General features: G+C 35.9%; 1 protein-coding gene across 1 annotated transcript; it reads right to left on the bottom strand.

Annotated features, from left to right (window-relative positions):
- Positions 1 to 5,457: 5,457 nt before the first annotated feature.
- LOC131701770 (proline-rich protein HaeIII subfamily 1-like) lies at positions 5,458 to 22,212 on the bottom strand. Its single transcript, XM_059001639.1, has 19 exons — positions 22,148 to 22,212; positions 21,526 to 21,594; positions 20,467 to 20,511; positions 18,643 to 18,699; positions 18,278 to 18,343; positions 17,581 to 17,637; positions 17,024 to 17,077; positions 15,872 to 15,946; positions 14,555 to 14,608; positions 13,591 to 13,662; positions 12,726 to 12,782; positions 11,470 to 11,544; positions 10,554 to 10,607; positions 10,296 to 10,364; positions 9,145 to 9,177; positions 7,166 to 7,228; positions 6,261 to 6,320; positions 6,052 to 6,079; positions 5,458 to 5,810 (listed from the first exon to the last, which is right to left on the bottom strand). The coding sequence occupies exons 2-18, from the start codon at positions 21,577 to 21,579 to the stop codon at positions 6,056 to 6,058; spliced, it is 969 nt and encodes a 322-aa protein (XP_058857622.1). The 5' UTR covers positions 21,580 to 21,594; positions 22,148 to 22,212; the 3' UTR covers positions 5,458 to 5,810; positions 6,052 to 6,055.
- Positions 22,213 to 27,948: the final 5,736 nt, after the last annotated feature.

The raw sequence follows: 27,948 nt of genomic DNA, 5'->3' as shown, positions 1-27,948 counted from the left end.
CATTGAAATAACGAGCCTTGCTGACACTGCATTGAAATAACGAGCCTTGCTGACACTGCATTGAAATAACGAGCCTTGCTGACACTTCATTGAAATAACGAGCCTTACTGACACTGCATTGAAATAACGAGCCTTACTGACAATGCATTGAAATAACAAGCCTTGCTGACACTGCATTGAAATAACGAGCCTTGCTGACACTGCATTGAAATAACGAGCCTTGCTGACACTGCATTGAAATAACGAGCCTTGCTGACACTCTGTTGCCTTCTTACTCTTGTGTACTGGAAAGGAAACGTGCGCTAACATAAGAGGATCCTTTTTCTCAACCAAAGGTAAAAGATCATGAACTGTGACAAAAATGGCATCTCTATAAAAAATGATTTCTTCTTTTTCAAAAAGTGGAGACTGCCATCGACGACCAAAAACAAAGCATCCCTAGCTAAGGAGAAGGATTGAATGGTTTGTAGAGGTGGATATGTGAAGAAAATCCAAAAGGTTAAAAAATGTGGTAATGAAATGGTTAATTTCTACTGAACACCACCTGTAATAGAAAGTTCTTCAGAGAATCAAGGAATACAGCTGTGTACCAGGTGTAAAGACACTGTCTGGATGTGAGTGGTTTCACATTAGTGTGGACAGAGTTAAACCAATGTGGCACTGAAATGGTTCAGTGGACACCACCTGGTAATTGAAATTAACAGATAGAATTTACAAAATACAGTTGTATGAAGGCAATATCTCAAAGCATTAGGTCTTTATCATCCAGAATTTAAAAAGTCACATGACCCCGATATGGCAGCCATCTTAGATCACAGGTCAAAGTGAAGGATTTTACCGGACAAGTTTTCATAACACTGAAATACATGAAGTTGAAGCAGAATTGTTTTGAGATTAGCACATAGAAGTGGTGGCGGTAGATTTACAAATTCATAGCGCCACCTACAGGGATATAAAAATACTGCCACAAAAGGGTTCATTGTACAATACCCACAAATCAAACCTGAACTTGGCCTAGGGAATGTTAGAATATAGTTGTGTACCAATTAGGAAGTCAATATCTCAAAGTGTTAGGTCTTTATCATCCAGAAATGGTCACCTCTGGAAACGATCACATCCATAATGCTAATCTAAGCATACTGTAGTAAGAATTGTTTTATTTTTTTATTGAATAATATACATCTTAATAAGTTAACTTTGCAGAGAAAGTAAAACTAAAAAATATTATATATATATATATATATATATATATATATATATATATATATATATATATATATATATTGTATATACAACTTGTACAAACATTCTACCTCATTATTTTAAGTCACTGAAAAATATTCTTATATATGCTTTCCTGCATGAGGGAAAGCTCCCCCGCTTGCAGACCCACTCCCCATTCTGGACTATTTGGGGAAGAAAGAGAGTCGGGTACATAGGAGCTTTACTTCTAAACAGATTGTATTTTGTTGTGATTTTACAGGAGTTGTAGCCTATAAACTCGATACAGTTATTCTTGTGTTCTACCACAGTAGTAATATTACCATAGCTTCTGTCAAAAGTTTGATTTATGATCCTTTTGACCTTTTTTTGACCTTATGTGTGTGAAAATATGAATATATAATGATGGGGCGTGGATTTATGAATTTATGAATATATAATGAGGGGGTGTGGATTTTATATAGGTGTATGGAATATATATATATATATATATATATATATATATATATATATATATATATGGTTGTTATAAGACATATATGCTTATTGAATATAGGCGCATATATATATATATATATATATATATATATATATATATATATATATATATATATATATATATATATATATATATGCCTATAAACTTAGTGCACGTCTTTTATAAGATATGTACAAAAATCAGTGTTTAATATGTTATTTATGTAATCAGGGGATAGTGGGTTACCCAAGTTTTAAATGCTTGGTGCATACAACTTATGCTTGGTGCATACAACATTAAAGTCTTAATATTTTTTACATAAGACACTTAATGAAAAAGGAGAAAGTTTAAAATAGTGTATTAAAAGCAAAAAGAAAAACCAAAAAAAGAAAACAACTTATTCGACATTTAAAAGCATTTAAACAAACATTACGCACAGAAATCACAGTACAACTTTGAGTGTTTTGTAGTTTTAAAAAGTGTCATAGACATATATGCTTATGGGATATATACTTATTGCATTTGTCCATATTTTCAAAAATCATTGTTTAATAAGACGCATGAGGTTGTTCAAAGGTTTGAGGCGCAGTGATTTTTACATTTTATATGCTTATGTTAACTTATGCTGGGTGTATACATATTTTTACCAGGCAAACGTTAAAAGCAAAAGATATTTCACATACAAAAACCAATAGTTGAAACAGGAGAAAGTTTAAAATAGCGTACCACAAAAGCAAAAGAAATGCAGAAAACAACTCATTCGACATTTAAAATGTGTTTAAACAAGTATTACACACATAAATCACAGTACAACTTGAGCGTTAGTCGTTTTAAAAGTGTATCGCCAAAACAAAATAAATTAGATATTAAATTAAATATTTATAAAAGAAGAGAAACAAAACAAAATCTACCAGAGTACAATTTCTGAAAAAGCTCTCTCTCTTACCGTTTTCAAAAAAAACTCCCCAGACAAACGCATACGTCCTGCCTGAATTCTCTCTCTCATGTTTCTTCTCTCTTCAAACTTCAGCTGAGGAATGATTTCAAAAGCTCGTTCTGTGACTTTAATAGGGAGCGTTACTTTGGCCCCAAACATGCGCGCGAAACACACATCCACATCTCCCCTCAGAAGGGTCCCCAGCGCCTTTTACAGGCAACTGGAGAATACATCTGGTCTAAATTAGCCAGAAAGGCAGAAGGGGCAAAGGTCATTGAGCCAAAATGACCGGTATGTGTGCGGGGCTGTTTCAGAGCCTAAGAGAAGCAGAGCCTTCAAAATAGGTATATTAGAGTTTTGGGTTAAATTAAATAAATACAACTGAAGGGGTTATTTGGGGGAAATAAACATTATCATTAAGGAGATTGCTTACTTTCGTTAAGATTAAAACGGATGGAAACAATTCTATAAACTGTAGAACTGGACTCGAGATTACCTCCTGAGGTGGTCTCGAGTCTGGTTCTTGAGTAAACTATTAAACACTGTGTAATGTGGATGCAAACCATATTTAGCACTTTTAAGCTGGTTTAAATGCATAGTGTGGACAGGGCCTACGCCTCTGGATCATTTCAAAGGGTCACAGGTGACTTGATAAAGGGGGTTAACAATTATATCAGTATCCTACTTAATCAGGAGCATCTGTAAAATATTAAATGGGAGTTTCATGATATTGCTGGATTTCCAAGGGTAATGGCAGCCATCGATTGCACACACATTGCACTCAAATCCCTGCAGCACCATGCATATACATACTGTATGTGAACAGGAAGTGGTTCCATTCACTAAACATGCAGGTGATTTGGGATGCATCCTATAACTAAGGCCCTCTGAAAATCAGATCTTTTTTTTTTTAATTCACAGCAGTGTCACGGGTAAAGTATCGTATTTTGAGGCATGTGCACGGAACTATTTTATAAATTATGTGTACAGATTATTATAATTTTTTTAAACAGCAGATAGAGAGATAATCACTGACATCATCAAAATGAACTTCAAAGTTATTCAAGCATTTTAGCTTGTGAAGCGGTGTTGTAATTAACAGCCTGCATGTAAAGTGGATCTGCAAGTACAGCTTTCACTTCTATGTCAGATGCACATTCACTAATTAGGCCTTGCAATACAAATACAATGTGCAGCCCATACTGATCATGTGCATCAGTCGACTCGTCAGTGTGACCACTGACAAGCAACCAGACTGTTTTACCAATTCCATAATCTCCTGCTTGTGATACTCGGCAACTTTAGAAAAATATCAGTCTGAAGAATTTATGTCACTCTTTGGTTGTCCAATTTTTCAAGAGGGACATTTGCACAAACAAACGCCTCTGTCAGGTCAAAAAATAATGTGTTTCATGCTTCATGTTTTTCAGTGGATGTTTGGAACATGTAAGTCACAGTTTTTTGTTTCTTTGCAAGTAAAGCAGTCGCAGTACTGCTCTTGATTTCTCTTTCGGTGAATACTTGAATCTAATTGCCTGTCAACAGACGAGTTTCGGTAGTGATCTACAGTAACGTTGCAGGATGTACAGAAGAGCTTACCTCCATCGCTGTGTAGAACTCCTGCTGGATACTACTTTACGCGATCTGATGCAGACACATTTTTTGCATTTTTAGAGACATCTGTATTCTTGTTTACAGTGTGTAGTATTTTAATTTCCTGCCTAGATTGCATATAGTCACATGACATAATCACTGCACAACACTGTGTGCATGGCAAATAGTACACATAAGCACACAGCAGAGCTGTATAGTTTAGTTAATGTGTTTTTTTGTATAAAATACAAATAATTATGAAAATTCATTTTTATTTCTTAAGAATTTTGAGAAAATCGTGGTATTGGGTTAATTTCACGATTTCCGCGCAGTCCGTGAAATTACGATTTTCACAGGGCCTTACCTATAACATGTATAATAACTAACAATACAAACACAAAAGGCACTTCAAACGTATTTATTTATAGCCTACAATCATACATACTAAAATACAAGCAAAAGTAAATTCCAACCAAACCTACATAGCCTTTTCTTTTTAACCAAAAAAAGATTGTAAAATGCACATTAAAAGAGTTGTATATAATAAGCTGTGGCAAAATATCTCCCGAATGAGGCTAAATGACAAGTGGGATATTATTATTATTATTATTATTTAAATCTGTGCTGTTCAATTTATGCCCACACGCCAGATAATTGTAAATCTGGCATTTTATATGCGAAGTGTTCTAAATAAATGTACATTTTGGAGGACTAAATGCACAATTTTAAATGAAGTTTAAAATAGATATTCCTGTTATTTTTTTTATTTCAATGTGGTTGCTGCTCGCAGGTGGGAAAGCTTTTCTTGTAAACTATTCAATGATACACTATTTTTTTAAGTTTCAATTTTACTTTATGTTTACAAACATTCAATCTGATTTGACATGACCCTGGGAATATGCTGCCAGGGATGCTTTGTTTTTGTTCACAAAAACTCCCATTTCCAGTTTATATTATTTGTGTTTCTTCATTTTGAAAACTCACTCCAAAGTACTGTCCTCACCACCATGTGTTCCAATAAGGATTCTTCCATAGACCTGTAGACTCTGAGTCACATGCTCGCATCCACATGTATTAACATTTATCAACGGTAGACAGCTTTAATGTCCCTTGAAAGAGTTTGAAAGCAGTTTTTAAGTCACTCCTTTAAATGCTGTTATTGTGGTAATGGTGGCTCCCGTGTTAGCAAAACATACACCCGAGATTAAATAAAATGCCAATAGGAAAGTAAAGGGAATACACACTTTATTTCTATGCAATATGTATAATGTTTAAGGCTGAACATTTTGAGTGCCAAATAAAACTAAGAGAATCTATTATAACAAACATATTGAAATCCTTTTAAATTAAAAACATCTTAATACCAAATGTTACACATTTGAATTTATTTCTAAATATCTGGAAATATCTAAACACTATTAGTCTAAAAGCAAACAACCATATATTGCAGTTCCAGATCTACAGTTTATAAAAGTGTTTTTTTGTCTGCCAACAAGATGAAACAAATCTAAATAGTGATTTTTTCCCCCCTGTTTCTCCTCATCTTCGCAGACCAGCTTTGCAGAGTACTGGCATTTCGATCTGTCAGAGAAAAACAAACCCGTTGTATTCATGTGCTTATATACATATTCGTTGTTGTTGCTGGGTGAGATTGACGGACGGAATAGGCTTTATGTAAATAGTTAGCTGCATGACAGCGCAGCATGATACAAGACATGGGTCATTTTACAAACCTGAAAACACTGTGATGTTTCAAAAGGAATAACAGTAACCCTCACATATTTGACATTGCCATAATAGTTTAGCTTTTTTGGTTACTTACTGAATTAATCTTCCTTTTTAGCTTGGGCCTAGAATGAAAAAAAAGCACCATGACTATGAAATCTATCAAGTAAGTTTGTAAAGATACTGTCTGATATCTTGTTATGTTAGATCAGTATTTAAAGGTTTTAATGTTGGTCTATAACATAGACTTGTTGTAGTCGTAACACAATGAACAGAACGTAAGCACAAGAATGTGTATCCTCTTACATCTTCACTTGGTTGCACAGGCTGGGCTGGTTCCTGTAGCATCCCAACAGAAGGGTCAACCTGCCAAAACAAGAAAGAATGTTTTGTGGTTTAATAAAAGGTACAGCATGTCTGTTGCTTTATTAGATCCTGATCTTACCTTACTTGTGCTGAGAATGTGTTTGCGATGGATGGGAAAGCCTACAGCTCTAGCCAAAGGTTTTGCATCAGCTAAGCTGAAACTGAATAATGTTACATTAACATCTTCCATTACTCACCGCTTTGTAGCTTTCTATAGTACTTAACATAAAAGTGACAAAAACTGAAAAATGTGACATTTTAAAAATCTCACATGAAATACTGTACTACTATTATGGCTTTAGGCAGACTTTTGCAATATCATTTTGCAATTTCTTTGATTATATGATGTTTATGAAAAGATCTAAATGATGTTTTTTTGTTTTGTTTTGTTTTATTTTTTAATTATGTGTCAATCCTAAAATTCTAGGTGATGCAAAGCTTCTAGTCATAACTGTAGAGTTCCTAGTCACTGATTGGTCTAAAAACTTTGTCAAGTCGGGGTTTTAAAGGATCCCAATGATTCAGCATCAACAACATGGCTAAGTAACCCATTCCATGCCCTCACCACACTGTGAAGTGTCTCCTACTCTCTGTCCTAAGTCTGTCGTCACCTTATTTCCAACTGCATTCCCTGGTCCTGATTTCTCTGCTGCGCTTAAAGTATGGGCTAGCTTTGTCAACTCCTTTTAAAATGTTAAAGGGCTCACTGAATTATTCCTCATTCCTTTGTTATAGGCTTAACAGATTTTGATCAACCTGTGTATTATGAAGAACTCTTTGTTGTGTTAAGAAAAAGGGACACACAAGCTTAAGAAACACAGGGTGTTGATTCATCATTATCTTACATTTGTGACCTGCTGAGATGGCTGTTGTGTCATTGCTGGGGGCATATTTCCAAATGGGAAGTTCTGCAAAGAAAAACAATTGTCTGGTCGGGTACAACATGCTTTTATCAAGCGATATGTAAAGATGTGCTTCGATTCTGGAAGTTATCTGATTGAATGTGACTGACTGGTGGCCATCCTTGACTATTTCTAAGGGTTCTCATTCTGAAAACGGGGACCCTCATGCACTGATGGTGTCTGTCTGTCACATGGTGAACACGATAACTGCTTTGATTTTGCATACAGGCCTCCTATAGACGGATTGCATTTGGCTGTAATCTGATAAACTTACACTTATACACATATTTGTAACCTTTCAGGTACTGTTCAATATTACAGGATCACAAGGATGTAATGCACTGCTTTAAGTAGACCTTACATTGAAAATCCACAGTAAAACTTTGATTCCTAAAAAGGGGCAGCAGTGTGGAGTAGTGCTTATGGCTCTGGACTCTTGACCGGAGGGTCGTGGGTCCAATCCCAGATAGGGGACACTGCTGCTGTATCCTTGAGCAAGGTACTTTACCTAGATTGCTCCAGTAAAAACCCAATTGTATAAATGGGTAATTGTATGTAAAAATAATGTGATATCTTGTAACAATTGTAAGTCGCCCTGGATAAGGGCGTCTGTTAAGAAATAAATAAATAAAAAGATATAGAAGAATCTGCAATAAATCATTTAAATACAATTTACACATGACTTGGAAAATTTGAGGGAAAAAAACAACAATTGTGTTAAATAAAACTAGTTAGTGTCAAGCGAACCATAGGGCATGTTTCAGGGGTGTATGAGTAATGCACAATAAAAAAAGAAAGCATGCATCAATAAGGCAGGGAATGCAGCAATCAAAGTAACCTCCCTGGGGATAGTTTGGGGTTTTAAAAATGACGATCACAAATACAATCAAATCCCCATTCCTGGGGTATACAAAATGATCATAATTCCCAGCATTAACTCATACCTTTCCCCAGTGTTGGGGATGGGAGTTTGGTTTGGGTAGCAAAACAGTAAATCTGGCATCTTCACAGACATTGCCAAAGATAGATGGGATAGGGACTGACTGATGGGATAGGAACTGACTGATGGGATAGGGACTGACTGATGCCTGTCACTGTCTTGTAAAAATGAACCATTGTCAAAGACATGCATGTCAGATTTAGATAGAGGTCAGCTGTCGTGTTTATACAGCAGGATGTATGCAGCATTGAGTTATTGATCCAGATCTTTTCCACATGTTAGACACATGTAGTCTCACCCAAATCAATGCTGTTGTATATCATTATTATTATTATTATTTATTTCTTAGCAGACGCCCTTATCCAGGGCGACTTACAATTGTTACAAGATATCACATTATTTTTACATACAATTACCCATTTATACAGTTGGGTTTTTACTGGAGCAATCTAGGTAAAGTACCTTGCTCAAGGGTACAACAGCAGTGTCCCCACCAGGGATTGAACCTACGACCCTCCAGTCAAGAGTCCAGAGCCCTAACCACTACTCCACACTGCTGCCCTATCATAATACAATACTCTATGGAGGCCTTCTCGTGATGACTTTTTTATTTGATTGTAAAAATATCCAATATGATAAGAAGCTTTAAACATGTTTAACACTAAAGATTAAACCTTTAGCAAACTAAACAAGATCGAACATCCGTAGCATGAAGATAAGGCTATATTCCTCAGGCATCCAGAAACTTTATTCTAGTTTAAGATCAATCTGATTTGATTGATGCTTTTTCATTTGCACTGTTGTAGATTTGTTAAAATGAAGTCTTTATTTGAGATTGTTTAATTGTAAACTTAAAATAGCATAACGAAATATTTTAAAAGTGGAAAGTAAAGTACTTGATTCTGTATCTTCCAAACTAACATTTTATGCAGGTATATTTTTATTTACAACAAGACATTCAGACAGATTCTTGTAGCCTTACCGGTTGCTGGTCTCCAAATCCAAATGGGTAGAGCTGTAACAACAGAACACACAAGTAATGTTTGCTGTTAGTTTCCATTGCTCTGCATCATACAGTATTAGACTCATACATTCTTGAATGGGAACACCTTTTGACCTGTATCGCATACAAAGACTATTAATATTAAATTGTTAATATTACAATATATAGTAGACCGTGATATTGATGTGATACAGCCATCAAAGGACAAGGGTGTATAAGATGATAATTTAGCCTACAAATGACACCAAATAATGACATATTTATTGTCAGTAAAACAACAAATAATTTTTTTTTTTTTTAAAGTAAACTAAAAAGAAAACATTTAACAAAATGTTCAGTACATCGTGTCCGTCACCTTCTGCCACTCACACAATAACATGCATTTTGTTTTTTTGTTTTCTTCAATGGTGACGGTTGGGGTTGCAAACTTGTGACACATGTGCACGGGTGGGGGGGACCCCCATTTTTTTTTTCTCTAAACTACTGGAAAATAAACAGGCTTCCCTGAATAGGCGTGTTCGCAATTTACACTGCAATTTTAATTAATACAAAAATACGTTATCTCAGATTGAATCGATTACATATCTACTGTTTAAGAAAATATTTAAGATGAAATTAATCAATTCCTTAAAGGTTCTGACCCCACATACAGTGGAAAATAGGGGTTCAGGTGTTTTTTGTCATTACGAGATGTGATCAATATAAAGATGATGTTGTTTAAAGATGGCGCTCACATTTTTAGATGGCTACAGAGCAGGAAAAATGACCTTAAAATTGCACAAGTGGCCCTACATGGAAACAATGAGAGTGTGGCAATAGACACGGTCATTACTTCAATATACCCAATGCTAGTTCCATTAAAGGTGAAACAACTTCTGTAGTAAATATTTAATTGTTTGTCTGTTGCTTGTACACAAATTCCCATGTTTGGACCCTCTTGGTTAGAGAACAACAACAGCTAGTGAACGTCTTCACAGTCTTGCTTCGAGAATTGCTGCTGACATTTAGTTCCCCCTTTAGAACAAAAAATCTCAATAGGATTTAGTTTACATTTTTTTCTCGGTGAAACATAAATATACAAATGTTAAAGGGGCTTGCAGACTACGTATAAATAAACTTGAAAAACGTACAATTTCTATACTGCGTTGACCCGCTGGTTGTGGCACCTTGTGTTTAATGAATCCCTGGGATGGGAAGATCTGTAAGAAACACAAATGAGACCAGGTTAGAATAATGCTCTGGAGTCCGGGGTTCAATTCCAAGCCATGCTCATCTTCTCACAATTTTAATCAGACCATACATCAAAAATGGTACCATAGGTTTCTGAATAGATATAACATAGTTGTATAATGCTAATGTGTGTTTAATAAAGAAAACAGCTGACTTACAGATCCTGTTTGCTGAGGGTGTCCTAAAGACCCTGGGTAGCCATATGGAACCAGCTGGATAACAAAAACCATTATGTTAGAATTGATTTTTTTAATTATGTACCCTGCTATAATTCCTCAATACCGTTATCAAAAGAAAGCCATATTAACACTGATTCAATGCTGTTCAAAGGATCATCCTTTTCATTTCAATGTATTAACCATGGTGATATCTAATGACATTGTCACAGTTCTCTTTAAACCTATTTGTTAGTTTTTTCCACTTTTTAAATGAACTTGAAGACACTGGAAAATAATCTAGTTGAAATGTTTGTCATTGCATTTCTTTTAGTATTACTAAATGCAGCACTATCGACTGCTTAATAGTTAACCGCGCTATAGCATAACCGATAACCAATAAGCTATAGCATTCAAGGGTGTGTGTTGCGTGGCAATATCCCACGACATTACACACCCTGCCATGCCACGTCACCTAGTTATCTGGTACCAAAATACTGTTGAAAGACTACAGTAGGTACTGTTGACTCAAGGAGGGCCACGACTGATCAATGTTGGATTGCAACTAGTTTATGGTCAAATAGAGCAACTATAATGTCAATGAGCCACGCTATGTCTACCTGCTCATTTATATGATTACCTTTAGATGTTTCTAACTTTAGACAGTCTCAGTTAGTTATATTAAAGAATGTTCTATGTGTTAGTAATGGCATAAATGGGAACCGCATTTCCCTTTGGATTACAACTCTGAAAAGGGTTCTTCTCCCCAAGGTGAAGGTGAGGCTTCAGTTCCCATTGGTAACAGAACAGCCCCTCCTGCTGGTAAAGGGAGGTCTAGGAAACAAATAGACAAGAAAACAGCGCAACATACTGTAACACAGTCATTTCTGAGCTCTGTCTGAAAAAAAACCAAACGTACGATTTCAATACTGCCAGCTCCTGTGGGTCCTTGTTGCTGAGGAGTCTGTGGCGCGGGTGCAGCCGGATTGGTCTTCTACAAGAATAAGCATATCTTTGATTTATTTTACATAAAATACAGTAGATCAGTGAACTGAAACTCTGAAGAATGTCTCAGCCTTCTGCACCACAATTTTTTTAATGATCTAAACATGGCAGATCCTCAGAAACTTGATTTTTATTGTTACTCTTATTTCACTGTATTTTTGTTGTGTTTAATAAGTAGGTCAAATAGATAATGCATGGAAAGCCAGAAGTATGAATACAGTTAAAGACTGGTGGCATTTAAATACCCCATTGTTTTGTTAAAGTAACTATTAATCACTCAATATGGCTGAATTTTGAAATACCAAAAGACTTAGTAAGTGAATTACCACAATACCAATTCTCCATTCATGTCAAACCTGATATGAAAAATAGAATTTAATGTTGCAATTCTGTCCTGAAACTTAGAGATCCATTCACATTGGTGTAAATCTGCAGCCTTGCTCGCTATTCTATAGCTGTATCGCATTCCTACAGAACTATTCCTACTGAAAATCAACACATGCATTTACAGTAGAGGGGGTCTACTGTATATCTAATGTTAAATAGAATAAGATAGGCCGTACTGGTCTAGGTACGAGTCAACAAGATTTTTTGGGGGGGGGGGTTTGTGATACCTTTTAATTTCGTGAGCGGAATACACATATAAGAACATATAGAAAAAAAAGTTTAGGAATGAGAAGAAGCCATTCAGCCAATCCAGGTTCATCTCTTCCTAGCACACCATTTGTCCCTGTTGGGGGTGGGGGGGATCTATTTTAATAGGACAGAATGGACCAATTCCTAGTGTTTTAGATACTTCCCTTGGTGGCTATTCCATGCATTTATAAGTTACTCCTACCTTCTGTTCTATATTTACGTTTACTCTATTTATGCCTTCACATTCTACTCTTTGTTCAGAAGTTGGAGTAGTGACTTGGGTTAACTTAATCTATACCATTTCAAAATTTTTAAACTTCAATTACGTCCTGTACATATTTAGCGTGCATATTTAGCCTCTAGTCCTATTAAAAGATTTCACAAAATAAAAAGTGTTGTTGCAATGATATGACCTCGGTTTCACAGGCCCTGATTAACTCTTATCTTGGACTATTGCATGTAGGTAAGGTCTATTACCAGCTGATAATGGTAAATATAATGCTGGTATTGTGCAAAGGAGGAATATGTACTTACTGATACGGTTTGCTGTGGATGTCCAAAAGGATGGCCTGGATATCTGTAAGGATACAGCTGCAAAAAATGTAAATTGGAATATAATTTGCTGAAAACATGGCTGGATGGCACTGCAGTCTAATTCACTAGCCTTCACCTATGGAGGCCAGGGTTCAAATCCATCTCTGAAGATGTTGTCTCAATCTATGCCTAAGTGTAGTGGACATGAGTCTAAATCACCCACATACAACTCAGGACTGGGTGGCAGTAGGTGTTCATGTCACGACTGAGGTGTGGTCAATTACAATCCTCGTTTAGTTTTTAGGGGCTCACAAAATACCATAAAAAAGTCACAAATGCTTTAGAGTACATATTTGACTGAGGTCTTCATTGCAACACTACGAAACCTGTTAAGTATACAACAGGATTTGCCACTTTTAGGATTTAGTCATTTCTGACCAACTGAGTTGACGGCATGGCATGATTGGGTGGGCGGAGCTATCGGATTAAGTAGCAGCAAAATAAATATGCACTGAATTTATCAGGAGTTTGCCAAACAAAACAAAACAAATACATATATGCCCGTTTTGCTGTGGAGCTTGAAGTATACTAGGTATTACATTGATTACAATAGTGTCTGCTAATAAAATTCATTTTCAAACCCTCTTTAGAAATCCTATATTCATCCAAAAGACAACATTCCTAATATTACTACTATAGAATTGACAACCGGGATGATCCAGTGAAAATAGGGACAGGGGATATTATCAGGAGCTTGTTCCCTTTGACTTCCAGTATATTGTGTCTGGGACATTTCAATGCAGTCATTATAAGTGAAGGGGGACATTACCAGCAGTTATATTAAACAGTATTGACTAAAGCTTACAATTTCTATACTGACAGGTCCCGTCGGTCCTTGTTGCTGGGGTGTCTGAGATCCTGCTGCTGAAGGGTTCTGCTGGAAGAATACAAGAAAACATTTATTATGCACACTATCACAAACAATTGAGAATGTATTGTGATCCAGTCAAGTTAAACAGCAATCAATGCACTTTATACACATATGTTAAAACAAGATTTAAAACTATTCATATCCAAAATGTAAAATGGCAATCTATATTTGAGTAGCTCAGTAAATTGATAATATGTTACAATGGTTGCGGGACAATGTCAGGTAGCCTGCACTGCTATTGCTACCGCACTTGTAATGTGCATGAATAATGAATGAATGTATGAATGAACACAAAAATACATTATTGTTAAGCAGTAAGTAGCTTCAGATTGCATTTTCCTGCTGTCCCTGCACATCTTTATGATGATTGCAATCATGCTGAGTGGTTCTTATTGATTATTACTCAAATATTGTGTTTTTTTTTTTTGATAGGTCATCTGAGTTCAGCAGCTGTTCTTCAGTTCTCGCTGTCTGTCATACAGTAGGTATATGTAACATAGACCAACCAGTAAAACAAAAGGAAACTTGATCCAGACCCTTGTGGTTACCAAAAAGATCCACAGTAAGTGGATTGAGTCAGTCCTGTGAAGTTAGAGACTACACTAGTCTGTTGGCACTGATTTGTCCCTTTTTTCTCAATATGTGCTTGCAGATCTGTTTAATATGGGTTATACACATGGAAACGGTGTTTTTTATGTTCCTTGTGTCTGTACTTAGAGAAGACATGTTTGAAAGCTGTATAGAAGGGGTGCTTTTTAAAAAGTACCTATGATGTGATGACTGAAACCAGAAAATAATGTACAAAGTCATTCAAAACAAGAACAACATTCGTTAAGATAACTGTGATATTTCAGAGCCATTCCAAGCTACTCTTTAAATTACAAATCAGTAGGCTTACCTGTGTTTGTTGTGGCAGTCCAAAGGTGTGGCCTGGGTACCCATATGGAACTAGCTGCAGTATAGAAAGGGAGATTGTTAGATCACTCAAACATACAAATGACAAGTGTGACTGTGGAATTCAAGGCCAAATCCAATAGTTTCAGCTTAGTCACGTGGGTCAATAATTCCTATGTTTTTTTGGGGAGTCAGACACCATTACGTTATAACTGCAGTGAAGTGGAGTGTTACAAAACTCTATCAGTTTAAAAATAATATGCTTTCTGCTCTTTTCTATTTCTAATAGATTTATCGAGTTATATATAAATTGTTAGCTGTATTCATTTTGGTTTGTTTAATACATGATTCATTCAACAGGGTTTGGTATTTACAAAACCTTTCTGTACTGTTAAAAAAAGGTTATGCTTAAGTTTGCAAACACTCACAATTACACATCTGTGAACTCTATACTGGTCACTGTTAAAGTCTTTAAGATTGATTATATCTGAAATCCGTGCCTGCCTTTACTCATTCTAGCTATCCGTATGGCTTTTCTGCAGGGTCTGGCATGTTGTGCCATAGATCTCTCATGATGCAAATTGACGTTGCAGCGCGGTCAAAACCCAAAGGCTCCAATGTAAAGGCAGTGGTGAGATTTTTAAAGGAAGAAATTGAAAAAGACTTCTAGTCGAAACATTTCATATTTTTCAATACTGGGTCACTCAATATTTCATAAGGGGTCAGCAACGCTGGACTCTTTGCAAACTCAGTTGTTTACTAACGCTCCAGTGAAAGAGAGGGATCCGTGTTCAATCACTGACCTTGTAAAGTGTCAGGCTTTTAAAAATAAAATTTCAGCAAATACAAAAAAACTCCTCTAAAGTGAATCTATAGGAATATTATTAGAAGTCTGTAGAATAATTTTGGATATTGAAATAGCCATCATGGAACTTGGGTTCCGAAAAGGGCTGTATATTTCATGCATCCATGTATTTTATTTATTTGTATTAGGGTTCCCAGTTTTCACCTGAACCGAACCAACAAATGTTGCCAAGCTACTTGAACCTCTCCGCTTGGTCATGTCCGACCAATAGAGGTCCCTGTGGCACACAAACAAAACCCATTTTTACATTTCCCTATCTAGCCATTAGGAGCGCAATGCTTTCCTCAAGATCTGCAACTTGGCCTGACCAGGATTTGAAGCAGCTCCCAATCGCATGCACACAGCAATGGCAACCTTCATTCAAGCATGTATTATAAAATATAGATAACCGTCTGTCTGTCTATTCTGTAAACTACTGTAGTCACTATCTTTTAAAAAGAATACAATATTGTGTACCATTTCGATGCTGGCAGGTCCTGCTGGTGCTTGTTGCTGGGGATTCTGGTCTAGAGGAGATTGAGGATTGTAGTGCTGCAAAAATAAAGTAAAAGATAGCAGAGCAGTGAATTGAAAATACAGTCAGTATGTTTACAGCTACCTGCTACTAGACCTCGGTTAACAATTCTAGTACAGAATTTCAATTGAACTGGTAGCTTACAGCTATGCCCAAAAGTTTTGCATCACCCTATAGAATTAACTCGCTTCATAAAGTCGAATAAACCCTGCTGAATAAGGTTGCATTAACATATCACTTTGTAGTTTTTGACATAAGAAAAACATGACATTTTGAAATCTAACATGAAGTACCGTACTACTATTATGGCTTCTGGTAGACTTTTGCAATATCAGTTTATAGTTTATTTGATTACATCATGTTAAATACAAGATCTAAATTATGTTTTTATAACATAGTTTTAGTTTTTATTTTTAATTGTGTCTCAAACATAAAATTCTAGGGGATGCAGAACTTGTGATCGTAGCTGACAGATTATAAATGCAATTGTGAGAGCAGCACATCTGCTGTAATGATATGTTATTAGTTTTGTAACAATACACTAGTGACATGGTACGATACGGAGATGACAAGATGTATCACAATACATTTGATGGTCTGGAATGATGCATAATAAGATCAAATGATCATTTAATAATGGACTATTTAGTTAAATAAATGAGATAGGGAGAGAATATTTATTACAACTGTAAAACAGGTAGAATACAAGGTAAATGATGCATATCTCTATTATGATATGATATATCATGTAAAGAACGTATCACGATTCATCAATACACAATTTCCTTTTACACCCTGTGCTATAAGAAAAATATATATTAACTAATTTATAAATATGTTCGACTCCAGAATCTGTTGATCATTCGCTTCTGTTTAATATAAACCATATATAATTGGTCTCAGTTGCAATATTTGCCAATGGCTATGGATTGGTACAACTAAGAAGTTACAATAAGACCGCGGCGCCCCATTCACTTTTGAGTCTCACATTTGTTTGTTGTTTTGGTACATTTTGTAACTTGTTGGAAAAGCACCATACAGGCATGCCTCTAAATAAACAAGGCTTGCTATGGGACTTGGAGAAATACACTTACTACTTCATTACTCCATCTACCATTGGGCTTGATAAATCCGTGGGAAGGAAAGATCTGGGAGAGCAAATGGAGAATCAGTTTAAGTTGGTTGTTATAGTATTTTTTTAGTAATACAGTACATATACTGTTGTTGGTTTTCTTGCCATGCTTTCCAATAGAGTAACTGCTTTACTTTTAAGGTAATTTCTTTGGGGTCAAAGCATCTTACTGGCTGCAAAGCACGGCAATCGTTATGGGAAGCAGCTGATTGGTTACTGACAGGAAAGAAGGCCCTGAAGGGGTGGGGACAATTTCTCTCTCCAGGTGACCCAGGAAGTGCAAGACAGTCTAAAAGCATGGCTTCACAAACAGGGATTTTTTGTAACCTAGTGTAGTAGCACATATCATGTGTTTAAAATGCTGAAACGTGTTGCTATCAAATCTGCACATTTAAGACTCATATAGTGAATTTATGTTTTGTTAGTGACAATCCGTTTAAAGCATCCCTGGTCATCAGTATAGCTCCTTAACAAAAGAGGTTGGACAGCTGTGGGTTAAATACAAAAATGTCGACTTACTGATGTTGGTTGCTGTGGGTTTCCGAACGTTTGTCCTGGATAACCATAAGGATACAGCTGCATAATAAAAGGGATTATGTGAGAACATATTTTGCCACCTACTTATTAAATAATGTAAGCTGCTACAGTTTCAGAAGGATGTTTTGAAGGCAGAATCTGCAGCCTAATAGCATGGTATTTCTATCTGGAGTTTAACTCAGCAGTGTCTGGCAATAACAGACTAATAGCATGGTATTTCTATCTGGAGTTTAACTCAGCAGTGTCTGGCAATAACAGACTAATAGCATGGTATTTCTATCTGCAGTTTAACTCAGCAGTGTCTGGCAATAACGCTTCACATTCTACATGAAAATCTATTTGACTGGTGCCTGTTGACTTCATTCTGTCTACTTTGAGAAGCATGCCTTTTGACAGTCAAGCATGCATGTCATATGTAGAGGTCAGCGGTGGTGTTTATACAGTGGCATGTGTGCAGTGTCAAGTTATTTACTCAATAGTTATTCACAGACCATACATGCACATGCATGTTGTAGACGTGTAGTCTCATCCACACGTGTAAAGTGTGCTTCACATGGTGACCTTTTTATTTGGTTACATAAATTCCCAATATTAAACGTGTTTAAATGAAAGCAGTCTAACATCCAAATGAAATGCTGAGTTTTGACATGTAATTAAAATAAATAAATCACAGACGTACAAATTCAATGCTGACAGGCCCGGTGTGTCTGTGCAGAGGATTCTGTGCTGGGGAGGAGGGGTGGTTCTGATGGTAAAAAAGAACACTAGCTTTCATTCTGCTACAGAGCTTCAAACATCTATTGAATTTCTACTTATATTCGTGTTCTTAACATTGTTCCTTCAAAGCTCATTTCAACTACATTTTCAAACTAATTACATGTTTTTAGTAGTTCTAAATTTAGCACTTTTGAGTGTTTAATGGTTACAGATAAACTGTTGCCTCCTAGTGCCTTTGTTATAACAAGAAAACCTAAATGTACCAGGAAGCAGCCACAACTTTTCAACTCTCTGTTGAAAAATAGAGAATATTGTAATTACACTTACTGATACGGGGTGCTGTGGCAGTCCGAAGGCTTGGCCTGGGAATCCATATGGAACAAGCTGCAGAACGACAGATTATGTTAGGGTATATTTTGCTATATTTTGGAAAACTCTGTGATTTTAAATGTTTCATTAAATCCTAGGTGCTCTTTTCCAAACACTGAATTATTTCCCATGGTAGAATTAACCAGTCAACTACAAAGCCAATATACCCAAGATCAAAAAAAAAAATTGCAGTTTTAAAAATGGTGTTATGATCATAACAGTACTTGTATAGCTAATATTATAAAATGTTGTTTTTGGCCTTATGCTGGTAGTTTGAAAAAGTAGGTAAGAAAAGGGTTTGAGGAAAGATTCATGTATAGACACATGTTAAAAACACAGATCTTTTGCAATTTAAAAATGTTAAATTGCATCCTCACTGCTCACACTGAACACTGTAAATTAAGCATATTTCTTCTATACACTGTGAATCTGTGCTGTAAATATGTGTGTTTAAACTCCGGTCACCATCAGTTGCAAGACTCCCCAGTACTGCTGTCACTCTGTCATATCAGTATGGAGGCACAATCTAAAAAAAAGGCTTTCATTTAACTTCCATTCAACCAGAGTGAACAAAAGCAACCACCCTGATAACATCATCCGATATCTCCTTCTAATCATCTCTGAGGTGGTAAAGGTCAAGGGTCAAGGGTCATTCAGTGTCAACATGCATTCAACAGCACCCCCTCTTGATAATTACCCCCATAGTGATAATTATCAGGACCCTTGTGAGTCCTGATCATTTTTACGTAAAATCTCTGCGGAAATACATAAAGAATATTGTATGTCAGCACGATTGGTTTAAACAAAGGTCCTGAGCAATTCGTCTCTACAGTATTAAACAATGTATTATTAACATAAGGTAAAAAAAAAAACAAAAAAAAACATTTTCCTATATAAATTAAAATACCAAAATCACAAGGATTAATCACAAGGCAGATGTCTGATTTCAGTGCTGAGCTGGGAGCACAACTGCAGCATTATTTCAAATAGCTTAGCCTACACATCCCATCAAATTATACTTTATATTCAGTATAATGTATAAAGCAGTATTAAGCTCTTTTTTTACCATGTGACAAAACTATCAAATATGATTGGCTAGTATTGAGTTTGTTGCCTTCATGTCTCCAGCAAAATAGAACAGTGTCCTAAACTGGGTAACACGTTGCTGGCTTGTCTCCGGATCACACAAGGCTCCAGGCCTTTAAAGAGCCATATAAACAATATACATTACTGACGGAACACACTTGTCTTTCTCAACAGATTGGCTCCTTAAGGAACCAGAGCTTTTTGCTGTTGTGCTCCCCGTTTATGGAACTCTATTCTGGTTGACATTAGGCAGGAAACATTGCATACTTTAAAGACTAAATTGAAAACATCCTTTTTTTAATGTGCTTTTATTTAATTGGTTGTAGTTGGAGTGTATTGTACATATGAGCTATCTTGTTTTTAATTTTGTACTGCGCTCTGGGATACCATGGCGTAAAGGATGCTATAAAAAAAGAAAAAAAAAAGTGTATTGTATTTTTATTATTGTAACTTAGAAAAAGCTTAGTTTACAAAAATGAAATAGCTGACTGAATAGCAGCAAATTCATTTTTAAAAAGAGATGGTTTAACCAGACGCAAAAGACACTGCAAAAGCTTCAGTATATTTGTGCTTATAAACACGTGCCATCAATGTTTAAACACAACCATGAGTTTATTTGCATCTTGACTGTACCTGTATTACAGCATACTGTATTTGTTATTATGCTATGCTCTGAAAAAAAGGCAAACAACTTACGATTTCTATACTGGCAGGTTCTGTAGCTCCTTTTTGCTGTGGTGTCTGTAATAATAATAATAATAATAATAATAATAATAATAATAATAATAATAATTTAAGCAAAAATAGTCAGGACAAAAAAGAATGTTGCACATTATGAAGTTCATTATTATTATTATGAAATACAGGCATTGTGTTGGTTTTAACATATTGAGATCTAACGGCATCTTTTGGGCTAAGATTGAAATATTGTAAAGCTGGGAACTTGTGGTGGAAATGGCATATTATTACGCAGTGTAAGTATAGTTGTAGATTTGTTATTAAATGGTTTTGTATGTACAGTAAAAATCAATAAAACTCAGTGAAAAGGCCACTGTGCAATTACTTAAGGGCACGGTTTTACTGCCCCTGCTTTCTCCCGTTGACAGCATTATAAACACACCTTCAATGCTCTGCATTTCATGATAATACCAACACCTGCAGTCTGAAACTGATCAAAAACCATTATACATTCCAGGACCATCAACAAGCCTGTAAACCCTTCTGAAAACAGGATGCAGCTCACTGGAAGAAGACCTGTGTAACCTGAAGAGCAACAGTGTATTCCAAAGTGTGCAAATAACTTGATAAAAGGAAACTAACATTAATAATATCAAGACAAATATTAAATCATTCAATAAACCAGTTCAATAAAAATTGCTACACTAGCAATCAAAACCCAATGATTATTTATTCATTTTTTTTAACAAATGGTCACCTCCAGTATAAAGCCCACATTGCTCTTCTACCTCGACAGTCTTTAATTTGCTTACATTTTTCAAATCCCATTACATTAAATAATTAATCAACGCTCCCAATTTCATTTGTGATATCTGGTATCATTATTCAATGCAAACACATGCACACAAGACATTTAGAAAACGTTATTCAAGTTATTCGAAAGTCATGCACATTTTTTGTTTGTTAAATTATTGAATATTTGTATTGGATTAACTGTTCCGAGAAAGCTGTTTCCAAAAGTCATATGACAGTCAAATTGAATCAGGCAGAAATGTATCAAGCTCAGTCAATACTTACTGGTGCTGCAAATGCTGTGCCAAGAAGGCAAAGTAACAAAGCTGTCGACATCATGTTTTCAATGAATCCCTGCAAAACAGGAACATAGTTTTGAAAATAGACTGTGATACTCAAAGCCAGAACTGTAATTTCCCCAGATAAACTTTTTTTGTAAAAGTAGGCAATATTTGTACACATGATATCATTAAAGTCACTGTAACTAACACAATAATTCCATGCATTTGCCATGCCATGCACATCAATTCATTCATTATGTCTCAAATATATAATCTTGAAAATAATCTAGGCTTTAGCTATTTTTTTCATTTTAAGCTATCTATGTTTGCAAGCCTTGCTTCTGATGATTAAGATATGTCGACTAACCGTCTAATTTCTGTAATAACTGTAATATTTTGAAAGCATGCAGTCGTCATCATAGCTTTCTTGTTATACAAAGCAAATGTGCTTTCACAGACCCATCAGGACTAGTAATGGACTACCCTGCGTAAGAGAACATTAGCCCCAGACTGGACTGCAGTGGACTACTCGATGCTCTAGCACACTATAATGAGAGGCAATCAGAGCTTCTAGAATAGAAGAAGCATAAAAGAGAGTTAGCAAGAGAACCATTTGAAAAGTTTACCTGCACTGATGCTTGCAGAAGGCAAGTTGTACGCAGAACCTGAAAAAGACGGAATTTAAACCTTGTTCAGCTAAGCCGGCATCCAATCACTGTCCCTGACATCATTCAAATTACATACCTAGACTTACAGCTGAGAATTACAAAATGGTTCGCCCATGTCAAGTCTCCAATTATGTCTAATACCATAGTGTTAGCTTATACCTATGGCAGTATTGTTTTATTTTTCCTTCCACTGTATTTATTTATTACTCCCTAGTCTCTATAAGTCGCCTTGGATAAAGGCGTCTGCTAGATAAGCAAATAATAATAATAAATCTAGACTTAAGTCTTACAATAAGACAAAGACCTGACTCACAATATGTATAGCACAGTATATTTAGTAAAATTATGGATTTTCAGTTTGCAGCCAATTTTTTTTCATCTGAAATAGAAACTGTATACAAAATTGTCACCCTGTCATTAAGATATGTTTCATTATATTTTAACTAATAATTATTTTGAACTTGCAATAGGTTATTATTTCCAAAGACTGGACTGTTAGGTTTACTTATAATAGCAGATACCAAGCACAGTTTTGAGTGCCAACTATGACACAGGCATGGAAATAAATGTTGTTATTTGCTTGTAAGGATGACTGTACAACTCCTTCTCTCACAACAATTGAAACAAACAACTTTACTAGGGAACTGGCTGGTGCAGTGGGTTAATTCAGTAACTTCTCATGTTTTTTACCCTTGGAGGTCTGAGTCTAAACTCAGGCCACAAGTGAGTTTGGAAGTCTTACATCTCAAATGTTCCTGTATGAAAGATGCACACATTTGGTAAGCTCATTTTTATTTTTTTTTATTTTTTTTTAAATTGTCGAACGCCTTTGAACTTTCTTTCATGAAGGAACGGGGTCTTCTTGAATATACATCTATTCAAGAACTTGAAGCTTTTCCTATTGCCAGTTGCTGTTTTTCCTGTGACTAACATGCTTTCAATGTCAACTGTACAAAGTGTAACACTGAAATAACTGCAGGGAGAGATCGATTCATTGTCTTCACTAACAGCTTCAACAAAAAGAAAAAAATACAATTTTAAAAAATGTAATATACCTTTACTCTTAATGTGTGCATCTTTCGCACAGGAAAATGTTAGACCTAAAATATTATGTCATGTTATCTACAAATATCTGTGATGATACACGGAAGCGGGCGGGGGGTCTGTGGGTCTGTCTTGAACATACATGTGTCCATCTGTATATCCCACTTACATAAATGCATAGAGCTGAAAAAACGCTTTTCAAATTGGGATGAATCTTGGTATTAACATTATTTGACATATGTTACTGAGAGTATCAGATTGTGGGATATACAGTATATATATATATATATATATATATATATATATATATATATATATATATATATATATATATATATATATACTTTACCATGACACCGCATTTGCTTACCAAATGACATCTAGTTCTTAAATACCACTTATGCATATTAATTAGCATTTCTTATTCTGTATTATTCTGTACATACTGTTGATATATGTCAAGGTCATCAACAACATCTTGCAGCTCTAATTTAGAATTTCCATCTGTGGCAAGGAATATATTTTACTGACATACTTGTTTTGTTAGTTCTGTGTACTTTAAACCCAAGTGGACATTTGTCCACATCATGGCAGGGGTTTTATACCCCAGGTATAGGTGTGATTACTTGCAGTCGTGAGGGGGGGTCTTACATTTCTAGCATTTGAACAGGATCTCATCAAACCCGAATCAGCAGAATGAAGAATAAAAACTAATTAAACGAAGGCTGTAAATTCTAACATGTTTCAGATGCTGCACTGCCTAATTAGAATGCATCTGGAGCAGAGGAATTGGATGAATCCGTCGTTGCCCTCGTTCTCTTCCAGACGGGGATGGTACCTCCACCGGCTGCCAGTTTCAAAGGAAACTAAAGAGAACAGGTGCTCAAGATGGCAGACTAATACAGCCTGTAAAGGAGCTGCTTAATACTAAAGGAATACAAAACAAAACTGCAAATATGTTGATAAAAGCATTCTCATAGCGGACCTGTGTTTTCTATGAACTCTAAAACAGTACAGATTCTTCCTCTGCATCAATCAAAATGTTTATATGTTACACTCTGCTTTTTATAATTAAAATGACTGACTATAACAGGAGTGAATGGCAACACGCTTCTGTTAATGTCACTGTAGTCAAATTTATCAAACTTATATTCACCTCATTATATATACGAACACAAGACATTTTTCAAACGAGAGACGGCCATCTGACCCAGTATGCTCGTTCGGTTCCTAGTAGCTGACTTTGTCAAGTTTGGGTCTTGGCAACATGGCTAGTTAACCCATTCCATACTCTCACCACTCTGTGTAAATGTGCAGATTTATGTGAATATTAAAACAAAGCAACTTAAAATATGAAAGAAACCAAAACAAAATGTATTCATTGCCATTGTTATTTAATATAGACTATTAATAAATACATTTTTTTTGGTTTAGTTTATATTTTAAGGTGCGTTATTTTAAAGTAACTAAAATGCAGCAGTGTGGAGTAGTGGTTAGGGCTCATGACTTTTGACCGGAGGGTCGTGGGTTCAATCCCTGGTTGGGGACACTGCTGCTGTGCCCTTGAGCAAAGTACTTTACCTAGATTGCTCCAGTAAAAACCCAACTGTATAAATGGGTAATTGCATGTAAAAATAATGTAATATCTTGTAACAATTGTAAGTCGCCCTGGATAAGGGCGTCTGCTAAGAAATAAATAATAATAATAATAATAATAATAATAATAATAATAATAATAATAATAATAATAATAATAAAAGCCTGTAAATGTTTAAACAGGAAGATTCACATACGAACAGCGAGTTGAAACTACGCCAGTGAGAAGCAGGTGTAAAATAACAGGCACAAACCGAAGTAAATCAGGAAAAAATGATAATACATCAAGGGTAAGTGCGAAACTTATGTTAACCTATTATGTGTGGTTCAGTGTAAATCAAACGATCAGGAAGTTCGCACTGCTCTCGTTGCTGGGTCATTTTAATTTTGCAATTCACATTATCCCCCAAGGTTGGACATTTATATCTCGATTACTTGCTCTTTCATCAACAGCAAAAAACTTGGGACTCCTACATCAATATTTCATCAGAAGCTGGGAAAGACATTAAAATGTGGTCTGCTCTCATACAGCATTGTTCTATGATGATTTCATTTCAGCACCGCATGATCTGGCTTTATTTACGGACGCTTCATTTACGGGATTCGGAGGTCTTTAAACAATCAATGGTTTTCTAGTGCATGGCCACTAGAAATCGAAAACCTATCACCGCATCTAAAATCCACAGCTCTTCTTGAAACTTACCCAATAGTTGCGGCAGCACATCTATGGGGTCATCTTTGGTCAAAGAAATCAATACTTTTCTTTTGCTATAACAAATCTACAGTTCATATTATCAATAAAGGATGTTCCAGTTCACCTCTTATTATGCAATTACTACAACGGTTAATATGGATTTCAGTATATGAAAGAAAAATCAATGATATATAGAGCCCCATGGTCTTTGCTGCACATGAATAGCTATCTGTGATACGAATCACTAAAACAACCACTTATCCAATTGTCATGAGATTAGGTATTAACATTATTTAGCATGATATATAGCGTTATACGTCTCCATGTGTTGCTACAACTGTTTAAATAATGTACCTGTAATTCATTGTCAACATTCTGTTTCAAAGCTCTTTTCAAAATGTCCACTCTAGTTCCACTGGGGTTTGAGATCTGTCCTCTAAATCACTTCAGTAAGTGATTAAAAACAAACAAAAAAAGACATAACAAGTGCTCTGGCTTTTCTGTTCTGTACCACATTATTGATCTTTATTGCTGTATTACCTGTTTGACAATGTGGGCAATTGTCCTTACACTATCAGTGCACTAGAGCGGCCATTTTGAAAAGAGCTTTGAAACAGACTTTAAACTTTTAAGTGTAAAAAGTTATCAGGATGTTAACAATGAAAACAGTGAATAAATTACGGGTACGTTATTTAAACAGTTGTAGCAACACGTGGGGATGTGTAACGCTATATTCTTTCTGAACCTGCTGCTTACTCTTTAAGCTGCTGTAGTGAGAGTATCAGGCTCTGGGAATGTATGGGGGTGTCTGTCCGTTCATCCATCTGTCTGTCTCACTTACATTTGCCACACGGGGGATGGGTGTTACTGACATACATGTTCTGTCATGTTGTTGGTCCCAGTGCTGATAAAGTTACCGTATTTGCTCAAGTATAAGTCGAGAAATTTAAACCCAAAATCACAATCCTGAAGTTGGGGGGGGGGGGTTGACTAATACACGAGCAAACATATGAACCGATCTATAATTTATAGTAAGAGTCTGTATTTACTGATTGCAATGACCGACGGCAGCATGAACGCTATGGAGATTATTATTATTATTATTATTATTATTATTATTATTATTATTATTAATAACAACAACATTAGCTTTTCTATTGCGTGACCCTGCAGCATAGTGCTTCTGTGAGAAACAGCAGCACATCAGTTGTTGTGGACAAATCCTTGTTGCCCTCATTGCTAGAACAAATGCTTCTAATTTCTCTCAAATCAAAATGCAAAAACGATTCTGTGACAGTGTCTATATATAAAAAAAAATGAATCCCAGGTTTGTTTACATCCAGGAGCTGTCAAGTAAAACACAGACGCAGTTTCATTGAATGACAGCAGACCACACCACCCCCCACATTCCACTGAAATACATACTTCCGTGTGGGCTAGGAAGGAAGTGGGGGTAGGGCTTGTATACTAAAATAATACTATTGTATGCGTGTGGCAGGATAGCTTGGGTGATGACGTCAGACCCGGAAGACAGTGGACACAGATAACAGACTTAATTTACAAATAAAAGATTTAAACACAAAATAAAACACTCAAAATAAACGGCACGTGGACCACAATAAACAAACACAGAACACAAAATTTACAAGAAGTAGTATGCTGGTTGCAATAGTTTTCACAGCTTACGCTTCGTTACACCAGCAGGTCTTTTATATTATGGCCGAGGGATCAACTGGCTCTTAATTATCTTGTTAACCCCTCTGCCATAGTTTGCAGGAGTTTAATAAATCTGCGTGACTGTCAGCTAATTAAAAAATTACTAGCCAACAGTCACGCAGTCTCACGAGTAAAATACAAAAATACAAAGAACAACAGTGATGGTGGACAGCTTTTCATCCGCCCTGCATTTTAAATAATAACAATACAAAATAATACAAAACATGCAAAGGGACAGGGAGTACCCCGTCACAAGGCTATACAAAAAAAAACATGTACTGTATTGTAATACGCGTCAAAATTACGCATCTGGCAGTTCTAGGTAAAAGTGCTTATAAAATTGTTATTTTTGCCAATCTGCCGCTCAAACGGCATCAGGATATCTAATACATACATTTAGGGGAAAAAAATGTATACCTGAATCGCGGCCTCACAATGGGGGGAGGGTCGACTTTTACTCAAGCAAATACGGTACTCTTCTCATTGTCACCATTTTGCTCAGTCCAGAAGCTATATTACAATAAGACGTTGACAGTACAAGCCATGCTATCAAAAATCTGCACAGCTGTTTATCTTTAACCCAGTATCCACAAATGCAATCATGAAGCTAGCAGTTGAAGGAATAGTATAGGGTGCATCAAGCTAGACAGTGTGTTAGTCATTGGAGAAGGATGCTTTCTCAGGGCTCAAAACCTGCACTAGCCTTGTA

This window comes from Acipenser ruthenus, chromosome 26, assembly GCF_902713425.1.
Source record: "Acipenser ruthenus chromosome 26, fAciRut3.2 maternal haplotype, whole genome shotgun sequence".
Lineage (NCBI taxonomy): Eukaryota > Metazoa > Chordata > Actinopteri > Acipenseriformes > Acipenseridae > Acipenser > Acipenser ruthenus.
The sequence above is the reverse complement of the archived record's forward strand: the minus strand, read 5'-3'. Positions and strand labels throughout refer to the sequence as shown.